At 37.1% G+C, this 17069-nt stretch overlaps 3 protein-coding genes across 3 annotated transcripts; 1 reads left to right on the forward strand and 2 right to left on the reverse strand.

Annotated features, from left to right (window-relative positions):
- Nucleotides 1-1197: 1197 nt before the first annotated feature.
- On the reverse strand, nt 1198-2961 carry LOC118279516 (glycylpeptide N-tetradecanoyltransferase 2). Its single transcript, XM_035599154.2, has one exon. The coding sequence runs from the start codon at nt 2840-2842 to the stop codon at nt 1427-1429; it is 1416 nt and encodes a 471-aa protein (XP_035455047.1). The 5' UTR covers nt 2843-2961; the 3' UTR covers nt 1198-1426.
- A 1584-nt stretch (nt 2962-4545) lies between these two features.
- LOC118279579 (60S ribosomal protein L13-like) lies at nt 4546-7365 on the forward strand. Its single transcript, XM_035599220.2, has 5 exons — nt 4546-4706; nt 4836-5100; nt 6241-6390; nt 6898-7050; nt 7215-7365. The coding sequence occupies exons 2-5, from the start codon at nt 4858-4860 to the stop codon at nt 7332-7334; spliced, it is 666 nt and encodes a 221-aa protein (XP_035455113.1). The 5' UTR covers nt 4546-4706; nt 4836-4857; the 3' UTR covers nt 7335-7365.
- A 5200-nt stretch (nt 7366-12565) lies between these two features.
- Nucleotides 12566-16966, reverse strand: LOC118279494 (polyadenylate-binding protein 1-A). The gene is made up of 3 exons (XM_035599131.2): nt 16393-16966; nt 14328-15112; nt 12566-13936 (listed from the first exon to the last, which is right to left on the reverse strand). The coding sequence occupies exons 1-3, from the start codon at nt 16583-16585 to the stop codon at nt 13079-13081; spliced, it is 1836 nt and encodes a 611-aa protein (XP_035455024.1). The 5' UTR covers nt 16586-16966; the 3' UTR covers nt 12566-13078.
- Between the last annotated feature and the right edge of the window lie 103 nt (nt 16967-17069).

Raw genomic sequence — 17069 nt, forward strand, 5'->3', positions numbered from 1 at the left:
TTATATTTGACTTTCATGCATGTCATGGTTCATAGTCCTAGTTGTAATGGTCCTTTTTATCCTTTGGATACAGAACCTTACCTCAGCTGCCTCGGGCCTACGCAAAAATTTACCGATATTGCATTAGTTTATGGATTGCACCCTCAAACTCATGCCAGGACGACATACTATAGTGCACCAGACTGACACCGATGCTAAAGCACATCGGCAGCTTAATAGACAGATATAAAAGTCCCTGCGACATGATATCCGCAACTTTAACACTAAATGTTAAAAAAGCGATAGAGCTGAACCAAGGCTCCAAATTGTTAGCGAGAAACAGACAGTACAAAGCTGAAGGCGGAGGATGGTAGTATAGCGTTGACGAAACCGAGGTTTTGGGGTAGATCAGGAGGTTCTATGGGCAGATACTCATCTGTCAATAAACCTGTTAGCTCAGCTGCTGATCCAAGAGCTAAGCTTACCCGACACTATACCAAGGATATCCCGGATATCAGCCTATACCAGATTAGAATGGCCCTCAAGCAGCTAAGCTTCTGAAAGCGGGTACCCGCGGGTGGATGACCTGAACGCCTGTAATCCGGGGAGTACATCACTCACCTTCGGTTTGCGACGATATTGTGGTTATGCAGGATCGCTGGTAGATCTAAGCACAATGCTCGATGACCTCGGTAGAGTTTCTCAACAGGTGGGCCTCCGAATGAACATGGACAAGACGAAAGTCATGTCGAACGCCCGTGTTACGCCCTACCAAATAATCGACATTCTTGAACCCCTCCCGATACTAAAACCTGGCTACGCCTATGGGCCTTATAAGGAAGCTGTAGGAAGTGTCGGCGACTTATTGTCGTCAAATGACTTATCATAGATGTCAGATTAGGAAGCTCGGAGCTCGGAGAACCAATGGCTGCTGGAGCAGAAAGGTTCTTGAGTGGAGTGCCAGGAAGTGCAGTGTAGGACGTCCGTCGGACAAGGTGGACAGATGCCCTGATTAAGGTCTGGCCTATCTGGAAGTTATCGGGGGTGACCTATGTTCAGCAGTAGATGTTTTGTGGCTGATATGATGATGACAGAACCTTAAAAATAGCATTACTATTTTCTTCCAGTGGGTATAAAAGAATCATTCAATCAGTTTCTTCCCTGAGACACTACTATAAGTACCAAAGGCAAGACTCAACTATACAAGAAAAGACATAATAGGATGTACTTGGAAAAGACTATATTTAGTTGTCAAACTCTGTTTACAATTTTGAAATGTGTAAATACTATATTCATTGTTAAAAACAGTTATTAATAGGCAACCACTTTATTATAAACTAAAGCTACATTTATCCAACTAATAAGAACATTTTTACACAATGTGATAAAAACCAAAGAAACCAGTCATTGTTATCACTGAATACAAATTATTCAAATTAATGTAATGTTACTGCAGAACTAATCCAATTTTGTTAGGTGCCATACTTGGACACCTCCAGTTGTACAAGTAGTATTGCAAATTCCCATCTCCAATGCCAAACTTCAAAGGCTCCAAAAATTCCTTGTTTTCCATCAGATCCAGTGCATTGAAAACATCAAAACCTGAATTCTTTGCAGTAATCAATCCATCTAGCATTAGATCTGTCCATGGCGTCTTTGTAGATACATTATAAAATGAATATGCAGCTTTTAAAGTTTTGTGTACTGGATGATACACAACTGTAGAAGGCAGAGTATAGTAACTAACAAAATCTGTTATACTGCCATCAGAAGCTTCTACAACAAAGCTGTCAATTATGCCTGACTGGGGCAAAAACCAATGCTTGAAATCCTCTTCTGAAAATATTGGAGCTAAATCAAATTTTCCCAAATAATCATTTAATAGTTTAACCACCTTCTCACAATCTTGGATTTCCATTTTACGAAATCCAGCAGTTTTGGGCAAATCTGGTAGTTTGAATAATTTTAGTGTTCTCTGCATTGTCATGTTTCTAGACAAATGACTGAACTTAATGTCGATTAGTTTCTTTGGATTAAGCGACCTATGCCAATAACGGCAAGTAGCTATTGGTTTAGGTAAAACAATACCTGCAGTGTAAACACCTTGAAAAATACCAGTCAGATTTACTCTGCGTGTTATTTCCCTAATAAGAACAGGAGCGACTCTCTTGGCACGGAGCTTTTTATGCACACATAAAAAGTTTATCTCAACAACTGTTTGTACATGGTCATAAATTCTCAACTGAGCAGGAATGGCGGAAATAAAGCCCACTAGTCTGCCAGACTTAACTACGCGAACACCACAATGCCACTCCATTCTCCAGCCAGGCGGCTGGAGGGCCCACTTCAGAAAATCAGTTTGATAGTCAAATCTAAACATGCAGTCATCATCCTCGACATAGTTTTCATTCAAAAGTGTATACAGCTCTTTTAGTACTAAAGGTTCATTCAAATTCAAAGTATCCCATTGGAACCCATCTGGCAAAGTATAAGGTTCAGATCTTATGTCTTCAACAGATTTAGGAGGTTCTATAGGTTCGTTAGAAATTATTTTTTCATCCATCTTCGGAACAGGTTGAGTTGACCAAAATTGATAAGACTTGTGTAGAGCTTCTTCAGTTGTTTTAGCTGGTTTTTGTTGCAGATTTAACACCTCCATAGCCATTTTCAAATCTTTCAAGGATATGTTCTGATGAACATCACTAGAATTAGGCACATTGACTAAACCGTCGGGCAAGGTTGGAACGCCGTGGTCGCCATCCCCACCGCTTCGCTTTTTCTTGTTTTTGCTCTTCTTTTTCTGGTGTTTCTCATCGTTTTCTTTGTGGTAATCACTAGATTGAGTTGCTTTGGTGTCTTCCATTACTACTGAACACGAGTGAATCAACTAAATTATTATTTTTGCTACCTAGAAATTTTATGACAACTAAGATATTTCCGCCGTGATTCTGTAATAATGGTAATTTGGTAAAGCCGAAAACAGTGTTGCCAGCGAGATATTTTGGAGTGCCGTATTTGGCAGAGAAAATTGCCGTGTATTTGAAGAAATATATTTTCGATGGCCGCAGCAATATTAAAACGCTATTATATATATTATTTATTAATTTAATAATTAATAGCGTTTACACATTACATTTTATACATCGGTCTTCAATATACATTTGTTGTGTCGGCTTAACAATAATTTAAAGGTTCACAGAGCATGCACAATAGAAAATAATTTGTTAAGCCAAACTTAATTTATATTTTTTATGTTTTAAATTTTTATATAGTTACTATCGAGCTGATGCCCGCAGCTTCTCTCGCTTGCAGGATGGACTTTGTGACTTTATTTTTAAAATAAAACTAGCCTAAGTTACTATCTAGTACATAGATATTTAAGCTACTCGCCAATAAAAGTTCAGTCAAAATTGCCAGTCCAGCTAATTTCTAAATGTTATTTTGGATATGTATCGGACATAGTACGTGCATATTATTATGTACGGTTACATCAATATTACAAACAGACACTACAATTTTATTTATTAGTCTAGACTAGATAATGTCCAGAGGATAGGGTCCTTTCATAATAAACTTGATAAAATTTATAAAAATCAACAAAAACGATTTAGGTATATATACTCAAATATTTCAAACAAAAATCTTTCGATACATCATGAACAGCGAGCCACTGCAGCGTATCATGGAAAAAAAGAACTTTAGGGATTCATTTCACTTAACTAGTGATTTACACACGATTTCCAGCTTCGTAGACACGTGGTGCATATTTGCGAAAAGGCGTTCAGGAATCTGGCGTTTGTGTTGTACGAGGCTCTTGTGAAGAGTCATCTCGTATACATTGCAGCTATTTGGAACCCGAGTGAAGGGAAAATAAGGATATGTTTCAAAGAATTAAAAACAAATTCATTCGATTCCTTTATTTAAAGCTGTATGGGCTAGCTATAGATTCAGGTTACCCGTTGTTGTATCCTACCTTATTCTTTGTGGGTATGGTAGAACAAAAAAATATATTTTTATTTTATTTTTTATTTGTATTTTCGCTTACGTTATGCTGAATTATGCTTTAGTAATATGGAATGATTCATTTTTTCCAACTGGTTTAGTTTTAAAAAGGGTGTAATTTTTAGACGAACCAAATACACCGCATGATAAAAAATTGTAACTAGTGGCAAATTTCACCAAAGTTGGTGCATTTAATTAGGATTCTATAAATTAATAGTAAACCACAAATTGGCCCTACGAAAATTTCTTCTAGTTTACTCAAAGCATACTTTACAACCTCGTATGCACTAGACAACACTTGGCACACGATTTGTGATCATCATGTTGAAAATCAGCGAGGATCTGTTGCTAAACAATATTGTCCGTCTACTCATGATTTTGCTAGCAGCATTCGTCAGCAATATTATCGCTAAAGATGCACAACATCAGTTCCTCTAGCGATAATATTGCCGACAAATACTACTACGATCCTAACAGTTGGTACCTTACCGATCACCTACTGCCACTTGGATGTTGACTTCAGGGACAGCCTGTATTGTGATCTGTGGCTCCCATTACTGCAAGTATTTGGTAGGCACGCTACACAGCACGACATGCTAGTGTGTCCACCAAACCACCTTTTATATTGCAATGGCAACACTGATGTATACTGTCAATATGTCAAGTGTCACTCCTGACGTCTCTTTCTATAACAATTCTTTTTACACATCTTCTGCCTGACACCGGTCAGTCTTTTTCTAAATCTATTTATTTTATATGAATCTTACCATCAATATAATTTTTTATAATCGATTTTGTATAACTGTACCTAGTGCCATCAGTACTCTTTTCTATTTTTGAATTTTGTGTTTTAGTTGAAGTTGTGGATAACCAAACATGGGGAAGGGAAATAATATGATCCCTAATGGCCATTTCCATAAGGATTGGCAACGTTTTGTGAAGACTTGGTTTAACCAGCCAGCCAGACGTCATCGCAGAAAACAGAACAGGATCAAGAAGGCCAAAGCCGTTGCTCCTCGTCCTGCTGCTGGACCATTGAGACCAGTTGTCCGTTGCCCCACTATTCGCTATCACACCAAAGTGCGAGCGGGTCGTGGATTCACTCTTCGTGAAATCAGAGTGAGTTTATTATCCAACTATGTTAAGGTTTTATCACAGAAAAATTACCATAACTTCTTGTTTACGTTAAGGAATCTCAGAACTTGCTAAGCATTGAAATGGGGGTTGAAGTCCTACTGGATACTGCCTTGATCAACCTTGTTTTGTTAATCTAGACTTTGCCTATTAGGAATATTATACTACTTCAACCTAATTAATAACAAAATGTGTTGATCTTTAAATCATATTATTTATTATTTATATCAACTCTTAGTACTCACATTACTGATGCATTTCACAATATAAACTTATGTAGGTCCTGTATTGTAGTTTAAATCTAAAGTATCAGGAATCATTAGTGTGTAATCTTTAATAAACCTTTGTCTTACAGCAGTGGACACATGATACTGAATACCAGCTGCATTAATGTACAATCCTTATGCTTAGTTTATGAAATATATCAGTAAAGCAATATTTTCTAATTATGATTAGTTTGTACAGGCTTAAAACTGTATAACTCATGTTGTGTAAGAGAAATTGTCTGTGAATAATCATTTATATATTATTATTTAAAATCCTCTAAATTTCATTTTTAAACACTACTTCTAAATTACAAAATAACTATAAAATTGTAAAGTAGGAGTTGACCAGTAACGAGAACTTGGTCCAAGCTATTGGTGGTTAGGGGTTCAAAGACAAAAACCTCCTCACAATGAGTGCCATTTTCAGGAGAACAGCTTTTTGTATTAGGTTTTTGATCAATCCATCCAATGCAGCCTCATTAGGAGGAGTCAGTGAAAATTAAGCTCTTATTGTTTTTTTATTTTTATATTAGTTGTCTACCTTTTCCGAACTGTTCCAACTTCCAAGGATAGTAAAGTAAATCATGTTGATTCTAGTTTGGAAAACTGATAAAAGTGTAAGAAAAATATACTAAAATATATTAGTTTTAGTATATTTTTTTTCTAAAATTTGCATGTGATATTTAGGTAATTTGTAGTGCAAAGTTGATTAATCACTACCAAATTGGAAGTAGAATTTTTATAATGAAAAACTTTTTATTTTCACGTTGTTTATATTCACAATATTCGCTTTAAAAATTGGTATGAATGGGAATGCAAATATTACATCACTAGTCATAATAATATTTTTTTTTTACAGGCAGCTGGCCTTAACCCTGCTTTTGCTAGAACCATTGGTATTGCAGTGGACCCACGCAGGCGTAACAAATCTGTTGAGTCTCTGCAAGTTAATGTTCAGAGGTTAAAGGAGTACCGTGCACGACTGATCCTGTTCCCTAAGGGCAAGAAGGTAAAGTTTACTGTTCATAATTTCAGTTAATATTTTTCATTTTTAAAAGTACAATAAGTATTTACAATTTTTGCTTGAAATTATTGTACAAAAATGTAACATGATTTAAAATGTATTTTTCTTATTTTTAATACTAGACTGCTTTTTAACATTCTCAAATCAAAGGACAATATTGTGACCCACATTTACTTCAGAGCGGGAGATATATGGATTTGAGTATGTAAAATATGAGGACTGCATTCTATAAATAGTTTAGACCTCAGAAAATCTTGCAAATTCTGGATAATGCCAATCTATTGGATTCTGTTGGGAGATTTGTTGGTCCATTTTTTTTACCTGCTCCTCGGCTCCTATTTTGATGTAGCTCAATGTTTAATAGCAACACAAAAAAAAAAGTTTTCCAAAATTCTAGAATTTTATTGTTGCGTATTTCATGTCTGCACTAACTGATACAGAATTAATGGGAATTAATAAACCAGATTATTTATAAATAAAAAATTCTTCTAGGTATTGAAGGGCGAAGCCAATGAAGAAGAACGCAAATTGGCCACTCAGCTCCGAGGACCATTGATGCCTGTACAGCAGCCAGCTCCTAAATCTATTGCTCGTGCTATCACTGAAGAAGAGAAGGACTTCAAGGCTTACCAATACTTAAGAGGGGTATGTTTTGTATAATTGAATGCCTGTTTCACTACCTTCATATAGGTTCCCAATTAAATGATACGACATACAAATTACGTCGTTTTTTCAAATTTATCTGTCATTGTGAAACAGGCCTTTAACTTTTGAGTAATGTATGTAAGCTAATACTCCTTGTTTTACAGGCCCGGTCAATTGCTAAACTAGTTGGTATTCGTGCCAAGCGTTTGAAGGATGCTGCAGAAAACCCTGACGACGTCACTAAGGCGCCTACTGCAGTGAAAGAAACAAAACCTAAAAAGTGATTGCTATAATAAATCCATAAGTACATAAAAAGTATTTTATTTTATACCTGTACATTGTTTGGTCTGGTGTTTTGTCATATTGGCAAAATGACAACCAACCACTTAACTTAAATTAATTTTATATTTATTTAGTGTAATTAGATATTCTACATGTGTAATTATGTTAATGAGCGAAACGCCTGCAAACTGCCGAAGCAGTTTGGCGATTATTAATTTATATAAACTTAATTGTAGAATTGAATTGAATAATAAAAAAAAGTTCTCAAAATGTACATTTCTCGAGACGACAAACTCATAACGTCATCTTGTCAAAATGTAAAATTCGCTTAACCGATTCCGTGCGGAAGTCTTTTTAGCAATCTTTAGTGCCTGGCGTCAAACAAAAATTCTGTGATGCCTCTGAGGCACCAAGCGCCAGAAAGTTTGATGATTCCCCTGGGGAATCATCCGCCATGAATTGTCACTTTTAGCTTGTTTTCGTGTTTCTACTTGCTAAAATAATCATTTGACATTGTGTATCTAACGTAGGCAGTCAGTAAATTCGTTCAGTGCGTTTAAAAGTGACGATCTGTGTGTTTTTATGGAAATGGAAGGTAAGTGACTAATTTATATTAGGGGTCGTAAACCTTTTTGCATTATTTCATGGATTTATTTATTCAAGTGTTGTAAAGAATTTATACACGTACCACTTGAGTATGAAAAACACAGCACAGTAAAAAAGCACAGTTAGTATGAAAAACTAGCGGGACAAAATTATTTTGTACCAATACCAGAGCAAAGCAGCTTGTCTTGATTCTTTGGCGTTAGAAGGATCATTTAAGACATGTCCTAAATTGACTTTTGTCCGTCTAGTTTATCAAAATATTATACTGTGCGCCGGCGCAAACAATTATGAACGGCGTAGTTTTAAACAATAATCAACCGTATACGCAAGGAAATACGGTACTTCGTAGGCGAAGGGCCGGCGAACAGCGCACTCTTTGTACGTTTTTAGGCAACAATGAACCTTATGACAAAAGCATTTGATTTTTGAGAAACATTCCAGAAAGTGGGCTGTTAGAATTATAATCAATAATAAAATTTGTCGGCAACTTGGTTTACAACCCCTGATGTCAGCTAATTTGCGAAATTACTTAAAACGAACACTGTGGGCATGATAAGGGTGACAAATAAAGACACTTTTATTTAGGGGGCTCTTTTGACGAATGTCGTTTAAGCCGAGTTTTGTATGATTTAGTTTTGTATCCTCTCGGGCACCATACGCCATACGCAATAGATTTACATGGTGCCTGTGCGGCATCATCCGCACGGAAACGGTTAATGACAATTGCATGTAGTTTCTACATTAACCTTTTAACCGTGAGGGAGAGAAGATATAAAATGTATTTGTTATTTGCACATTATTCAGTAAGTATTGGTGTACATTAGACTTCCGGTGGATTTACGTAACTCCTTGATGAATCGAAATGGTATTGAATAAAGTACTGTAACGGCCCGTTCATAAATTCATTCTAGACGACGTGAGCGTATGACGGGCGATGCGGTGGACTTGCTACGAACTCTCAGTAGCGATTTTAGAGCGCGACTGAGGTAGACGGATTTGGTTTCCTAGCACGCTCAAAATTGACTTTATTAACACGTTGACTGTCCCATCAAATATCAAAGTTGTATATCTAGACTAGCTTTCCGCCCGCGGCTTCGCCCACGTGTAATTCGGTTATATATAGCGTTTTTTAATGATCTCGACAGGGCTTTTTCTTTCACAGGCTGAAATCTTGTTACAACTGGAATTAAATATAGCCTGTGTTACTCAGGGATGATGTAGCTTTCTAATGGTGAATGTTTGAAATCGATTCAGTAGTTATCAGTATTTATGCATACCGATTACGTCGAGATTTATGGACCGATTTACGTAATTCTTTTTTTGTTCGGTAGAGTATACTTTACCTACACACGGTACGAATGTTCTTACTGAGTTAAACTATTACCTAACTAGGTACGGTTAGGAGTTGAAAGAAAATTCTTACGAAGTTATACGTACATGTGAGGCTATTAGTTTGACCTGATAATAAAAAGTAAATCTCATTAACGTTAAGAATTTAGGTGAAAATGGATGCGGACAAATTTCGTCTCTTCACTTGTTTCCTTTTAGCTGTTTGTATGGGTAGTGTTAACACAAAATAGGGATTTAAAGGCGTGATGTATGTATGTTATTATGTATGTTAAAGAGACGACTGAAAGTTGTCATACAAAGTCTTTTTTTAAGGATGGGAAATCATCAAATGACCTCTCCCGCTCTGGGTGGAACGGAAGGGAGTGTCAGACTTTTACTGACTAAAACCCACCTCGTTCCTTCAGTTGCCCTTTGCGTTCCGGGGCCACGGTATCTCGTTTGAACTTTCCCGCAGCCCCGGCTCAGTTTATCCCGATTCCCCCCTTGGGGGTTGACATTTCAAAAATCCCTTCTTAGTGCTCACTTATGTTACTAAAGGAACCTTTGTTCAAAATCTCAGACTCCTATACCGAGCGGTTTCGGCTGTGCGTTAATAAATCAGTCACCCAATAAAATACATCATAAACTTGTTTATCATCGATATTATTGAAATATCTATGCACCTAGGTAGTTTATCCCATCACAAAAAAGTTGTTTAGTGAATTATAGTTACCGACACCATCACTTCATTTCTCAGTAATCATGTAATCAGTGTCTGACCGATGACTAATTCTTGGCCGATATCGAAGATTATGGCAATCGCCACAACTTTCCTGAAGCCCTTTTTTTATTTTATATGTGCTCGGCTCCTATTGGTCATAGCGTGATGTTTTATAGTCAATAACCTTCCTCAATAAATGCATTATCCAACACAAAAAAATATTTTTCAAATCAGACATTAGTTCCAGAGATTAGTGTTCAAACAAACAAACTCTTGAGTATAAAAGTATAGAAACAATGTACGAATTGCAAAACAAAATGCAAAAATACTGCAAAACGATTTTTTTTCTCCCCTTCCAAGCTGCTCAATTTTTTGAAGCGTACTATATTTTTAGATGACTTTTTCGACAAACTAATGTTGGCAACACTCGGTAGGATCACTGTTTAAGCCCTTAACACACGTCCCAATTTGGTCGGCCCCGACCGCCTAAATTGCAACGTGTGTAGAACGATTGGTTCGTCATAATTATTGCTTATGCTGGTTGGCCGTCACTGCCGCCAGAATTATTCTGTTTTTTTGAGGAAAAATGTTTTCGAATGCCGTAGCTATTATAATATATTAAGGGTATAATACACATTCTAATTGGTTGTAAGTCGTAACAAAGGTTGGGTGCCTGCCTGACCATCATAACGTGTCACAATGTCGGGGTAGATGCTGCGTTCGACATAGGAAATGTATTAAGGGTTTCAGGAAGGTTGTGGTGATTGCACTCATCTTCGGTATCGGCCAAGAATTGGTCATCGGTCAGACACTGATTACATGATTAAACTCAATCAAATTATTTTTTCGCTTTCGATTTTAACTTAAAGAAATGCAAAAATTTTGTGGTTTTAAAACCAAAGAAACTGTATTTTTACGTTGTTCTAATGCGTAATATTTTTTAGTGGTAGGTATAAGCCAGTTAACGACCATACGGATCATCTGATGCCATAGCTATCGCCCATGGACACCTTGAGAGTTAGGGTCAATTCACACCGAGAGAGCGGCGAAGGGCAGCGAAGCGAAGCGCAGTTTCAGTGTACTATGAATTTTAACTTTATTTTCATTACTAGAACATTTATTATCGCATGAGAAACTCGAACGAGTAGTGCGTATGGCCGCGGCGCCGCGGGAATTCCGGCAAATTCCACAAACGGAACCGTGCGACTGCGTGGAAGTCGCGGGAAGTCCCGAGAATGCTCGAGAGCAGTTTCGAGCGGCCACTTGCAATATCCTGCCCCTCACGCGGCTATTGCGCGTGAGCATTCGAATTCATTTCTTGCAATATCACGAATACAGAAGTGATATAGATAGGCGCGCGGATTCCCGCGACTGCTCGAGAAGTCACAAGAGTCCGCACTTCGTTGCCCTTCGCGTGACTCCGCGCTTCGTTACCCTACGCCACTCTTTTGGTGTGAGTTGACATACGCGTCGCGGGCACTGGGAGAAGGAATTTGACAAAAAGTACTCGGGTCGCATAATATAGCAAGAGGTGTCTTTAGTTCGTATGAAATAGACGTCGTTTAAATTGCATGAACGCACATGTGAGTCGGGGGCACTCAGCGTTGCATTATTGTAAAGACGCACATACGCGTCGCAGGCACTGGGACTAATGAAACCTAACAAAAAGTACACTAGGCTCCCACAATATAGCAAGAGGTGTGTAGTTGTTATAAAACAGACGTCTTTAAATGACATGAACGCGCATGTGAGTCAGGGGCACACAGAGTTACATTGTAAAGACGCACATACGCGTCACAGGCACTGGGACTAATGAAACCTAACAAAAAGTACACTAGGCTCCCACAATATAGCAAGAGGTGTGTAGTTGTTATAAAACAGACGTCTTTAAATGGCATGAACGCACATGTGAGTCGGGGGCACATAGCGATGCATTATTGTAAAGACGCACATAAATACGAATACAGAATAGTTAGTTATTGGGGAATGGGGGATTTAAAACGGTGAGGAAAAGGGTAATAAAGTTTATATAGGTAATGTTATACACATCTAAGGGTGCAGTTCGATTGAGGCGGAGTGGAGCAGAGCGGAGAAGCCACGGCCACGATTCACGGCACAGCTCTTCTCCGCTCTGCTCCAATCCGCCTCACTGCAACCGCAGCCTAAGACTGTGATATTATTTCTATAGAGTTATTTGTGGACATTGTGTGAGAAGTGGCTAGTATAATGCATTAATTAGAATAGTATTCGGATTTTATCAGTTACACTGATCTTTATAATATGTTGATAAAAGAAAGGGCGTTAGGAAGTATAACATTTTTGCGTACTATACATTTTTTTAACTGGATAAATCCCGAAATATAGTATCATACATCATAATATAGTACGGTTGGCAACCCTATTTCTACCCGTCATAGGCGCTGTTCGAGCAAAATATCTAAATACCACATATTTTGTCCAGCATGTTCTAATAAACATAACAAACATTTTCATGAATAGACAGATTATACCTGGAGCGTCCACGGTCTTGTTACAAAAGCCACGTGACCTCGGGCAAAAGGTTAAAATAAAACACCATTTTAATGTGCTTTCACAGAATATATATTGTAACAAATCATAAAGAAATTGAACCAGTTACATAAAGAGACCAAGTTTACAATCCATGGTATCAATGTAAATCTGATTAAATGAATAAGATAAGAATGAAATTGAAAGAACATAAGCCAATTAACTCTCCTTCTTGAGATACAAAAGAAATAAAAAGCTAAAGAATAAAAACTTAAAACAAACTTCTCAGTTTTAATGTAAAAAGTCTACGAGTTCAGAATACTCTCTCAAATATAGAAATGTTGACAGTTTCTTATTTTTGTTTGCAGATTTGCACTCAAATGTCAATAAGTATAATAACTTTATTTTATAATTATTTGGAAAGAGTGCAATCCACATTTTGTATCTTTTTTTTCAATTTTTATTTATGTATTTTTTTATGAGCGGGATTAACAATGTAAGATGTTCAAAGCATTATAGTAATTAACAAGAATGTTTATATGCGTTCTCGTTAATTAATTTGGCCACTGTTGTTATGTAGTTTTACTCCTTTTTAGTAGCTTGCTGTTTAGCTTGGTGAGCTTGTAACACAGCAACAGCTTCATCTACTTTAGCTTTGAGTGATTCTCCATGTTCCAACATATGAAGAAGTTCAGAATTGTCAATTTCGAGAAGCATTCCTGTAATTTTTCCAGCTAGATCAGGATGCATTCTCTGAATCAAGGGGAACAAACGCTCTCCAAGCATTTGTTTTTGTTCTTGAAGGGGAGCGGCTGCCAACATGGTTGACGTTAACGGTTCTTGGCCTTGGATGTGCACTGCTGGTTGTGGAGCTGGTGGATTACGCATGTTGGCGGTGTACTTGTAGCCGGCAGGCCTGCCACTCTGTGTTACCAGAGGTGCCCGAATGGAAGCTGCGGTAGCTACGCCTTGCTGACCTGTTATAGCTCTTGCTCCCAAAGACGATCGCAGAGCAGCTTGAGTAGGAGCTCGAGGTGTCGGACGGAAAGGTGCCTGCATGTTAGGATAACCCGAAGCAGCTGTCTGGGTACTGGGACGAACTGGCGGTTGTGCAGTCCAACGTGGCGATGGCCTAATCTGGGTCATTTGCGCTGGTCCATAGAACCTTTGAGCGGGTGGAATGGTAGGGACGAAATAACCACCAGCACCACCCGGCTGGAAGATTTGACCCATTTGTTGCATACGCATACTAGCCATCCTTTGCATATATTGCGAAGTCAGGTGGGCCTTACGATCCTCTTTACGTTGAGCCAAAGCTACATACAGAGGTTTGGTACCAACAATACGACCATTCATTTCTGTAACAGCTTTGGTAGCTTCTTCTGGAGATGAAAAGCATACAAACCCAAAACCTTTGCTTCGACCATCCTCTAACATCACCTGAAACAATAATTATCAGGTGAGTTTATTTATTTATTCAGACATGACCAATCTATTTTTAGCTATCAATGAGTTCTTTATGTACTTCTGTGTGTCCGTTTGCCAGGTGGCAAAGGTCTTCTACAAACTTCTTCATTTTGATACTATTTAAACAAAATTTTACAACAAATACATTAAACTTATTTTGAACCCATTCTCCACTTTTTAAATATTATTATTATAAATGATGGCCAAGACTTAAAAAGAAATGAGTCCAATTATTAAATAAAAATAACTAATATTGTGTACCATTTAGGATACCATAAACAAATTTGTCAATCTACAAACTATCTACAAAAAATCTATTTAAAAATTTAAATATTATGATACTAGAATTAAGTAATTCACTCACCTTAGCCGAAGTAATTGTTCCGAAAGGAGTGAATTCTTTACGGAGACGTTCATCATCAATAGTATCATCCAAATTTTTGACATACAAATTGACACCTTGATAACGCGTCAGTCGTTCAGACTTCAACTGCTCGAACTTCCTCTTAAGCTCTTTTTGACGCTCGGCTTTCTTTTGAGCACGACCAACATATAGAGGTTTACCCTCCACAAGTTCTTTACCGTTTAACTCCATGCAAGCCCTTTCTGCAGCATCTGGATCTTCAAAGGCCACAAATCCAAAACCTCTTGACGATCCATCGTCCTTATACATAACTTTATGGCTCGTAATACGGCCGTACTTTTCAAACATATCTTTAAGCATTTCATCACTAAAATCTTCTCCAAAGTTTTTGACATACACATTGGTGAATAATTTAGCTTTTTCGCCGAGTTCCTTTTCACGTTCTTTACGTGGGATAAATCTACCAACGTAAACTTTCTTACCGTTCAAAAGCATTCCATTCACTTTTTCAATGGATTTGTTGGCTGCTTCTTCGGTTTCAAAATGAACGAAGCCATATCCTTTAGAGGCTCCAGTTTCATCTTGAGCAACTTTACAGCTTAAAATATTACCAAAGGCAGAAAAGGTGTCATACATGGCCTTGTTGTCAATGGTTTTGTCAAGGTTTTTAATAAAAACATTCCCAACGCCTGATTTGCGAAGAGATGGGTCTCGTTGGGACCACATGATTCTAATGGGCCTTCCTTTGATCATATCGAAGTTCATAGTGTCCAAAGCTCTTTCAGCTGTAACAAATATAGAAACTAGTTTACTACCTGCATTTGATTTTAGTTAAAAACCAGCTGAAATCATGTGAAAAAATATTGTTCAATGTACATTTTTTGTTGATTGTTCAATGTACATTGAACAATATTTTTTCAGTGATAAATCCCATGTACAAGTATAAATTAGCTATGGGTACTAAGACAACACTTTCAATTTTCAATAATTTATCAGGCACATTTAATCTTGTGCTTATTTTATTTTCTAAAATATATTAACATGAGATTACCCCATTGCTTGATTAGTTGCAATTGTGGCTGTGGAACATGGGGTCTCGATTTTTTAATTCCCAGTGCAAGCAATGTTGAGGATTTTTGATATCTGAGTAATGATATGGGGTTGGGATTATGCCAGGTATATGTAAATAGGCTAACTAATAAAAACACTAACCACTATTACAAACAACATATTTATGATTGCTTTCCTCTTTTTCAATAAACACATAATGTGTTCACATTTCAGCTTTGCCCCATGGCTAGTAGGTAGAAACTTTCTTAGTTGAAATTAGTAATTGATCCAAAATCTATGGTCTTCAAAAATGCTTGACTGTATGGTTATTAATTCTTAAACCAAATAATGACCAAACCAATAAATACAGTGTGCACTTGTATTGTACTTTAATAGACTTTAGTAAGTTAATATTTATATTTTACCTTTCAATAAAACAAATACCTGAAGGGGAAGGGAAGATTGAAATGTGGATTACCAGTACATTAAATACTATACTATAACATGATTTAAAGGGAAAATGAAATGAGAACTTTGGTGTGATCAACAAGAAACTTGGAACAATATTATTATTTGAAGTTAAAAATGAAATATACAGAAAAAAATTGCAAAATACTACGACATGATACGACAGATAGTAAAGAGTTCCATACTTTCAATACTTAAATAAATAGATAAGGACGAAGCCTAAATTTATTGATTAGGCTTGTCAGGTATAAGACAAGATAAAGAAACCACCCATGATGTGAATTAGGAATGGATACTCAGATTTCGAAAAATGAACTGATTTAATACGATTTTTTTGTTAATATTACAATGCGGTCATTATGAATAGGAAATATGAATATCACTGAATAAGGTAAGTTGCGGGAAAAGACGATTTTGGCAATTGATTGCAAAATATAATAATTATAATAATGTACATGTGTCAATCAATAACCGATTCGAAGGCAAACTATGTAGGTATCTGAAATAAATGAAGGTATTAGAGAAAAATAATTCAGAAAGTACTCACCATCTGCAGGCTGCTGAAAGTTCACATACGCATAGCCAAGGGATCTACGAGTTATCATGTCGCGACAAACGCGTATTGAAAGAACCGGACCAGCGGTTGAAAATTTCTCGAACAACATGGCCTCAGTAATATCGGAGTGTAAATCCCCGACATACAAAGATGCCATCGGGTAATTAGGTGGACCAGGATTCATTTTGAAAATTTCACTGCAGCGGTTTACGTCGACATTAACTTAATGTAGGCAAAGACCAACTTCACTTTCTCTTTATAATGACTATCGCATTCCTCAGACCACGTTGCACGCTTACGTACACTAACTTAAAATCAAGTGATTCCCGTTAAATTTTTGTTATTTTACTATTTTTTTGGATTTTATGAATTTTTTTGTTTTTTTTTTTTTATTTTACAAGAATATTTCACGAAATTCTGAGGATTGTGTGACCTACTATAGAAGGGAACACACAACCTCACGTGAACACACCTTGCTCACCAAAGGAAAGGGTGACGTTTGACGAAATGCAAGATGGCGAACGGAACCCAGCTAGCTATGAACGCATGGAGCAAATTTCTATTGTCTATGATTTGTGTGGCTGGCTCATAGATACAATACAATGTAGACGTACGTAAAGGCGGAAATACATTACCCGAAGCGTTGTTTGTCGTTGCTACAGATGGGC

This window comes from Spodoptera frugiperda, chromosome 15 (genome assembly GCF_023101765.2).
Source record: "Spodoptera frugiperda isolate SF20-4 chromosome 15, AGI-APGP_CSIRO_Sfru_2.0, whole genome shotgun sequence".
NCBI classification, from domain to species: Eukaryota; Metazoa; Arthropoda; class Insecta; order Lepidoptera; family Noctuidae; genus Spodoptera; species Spodoptera frugiperda.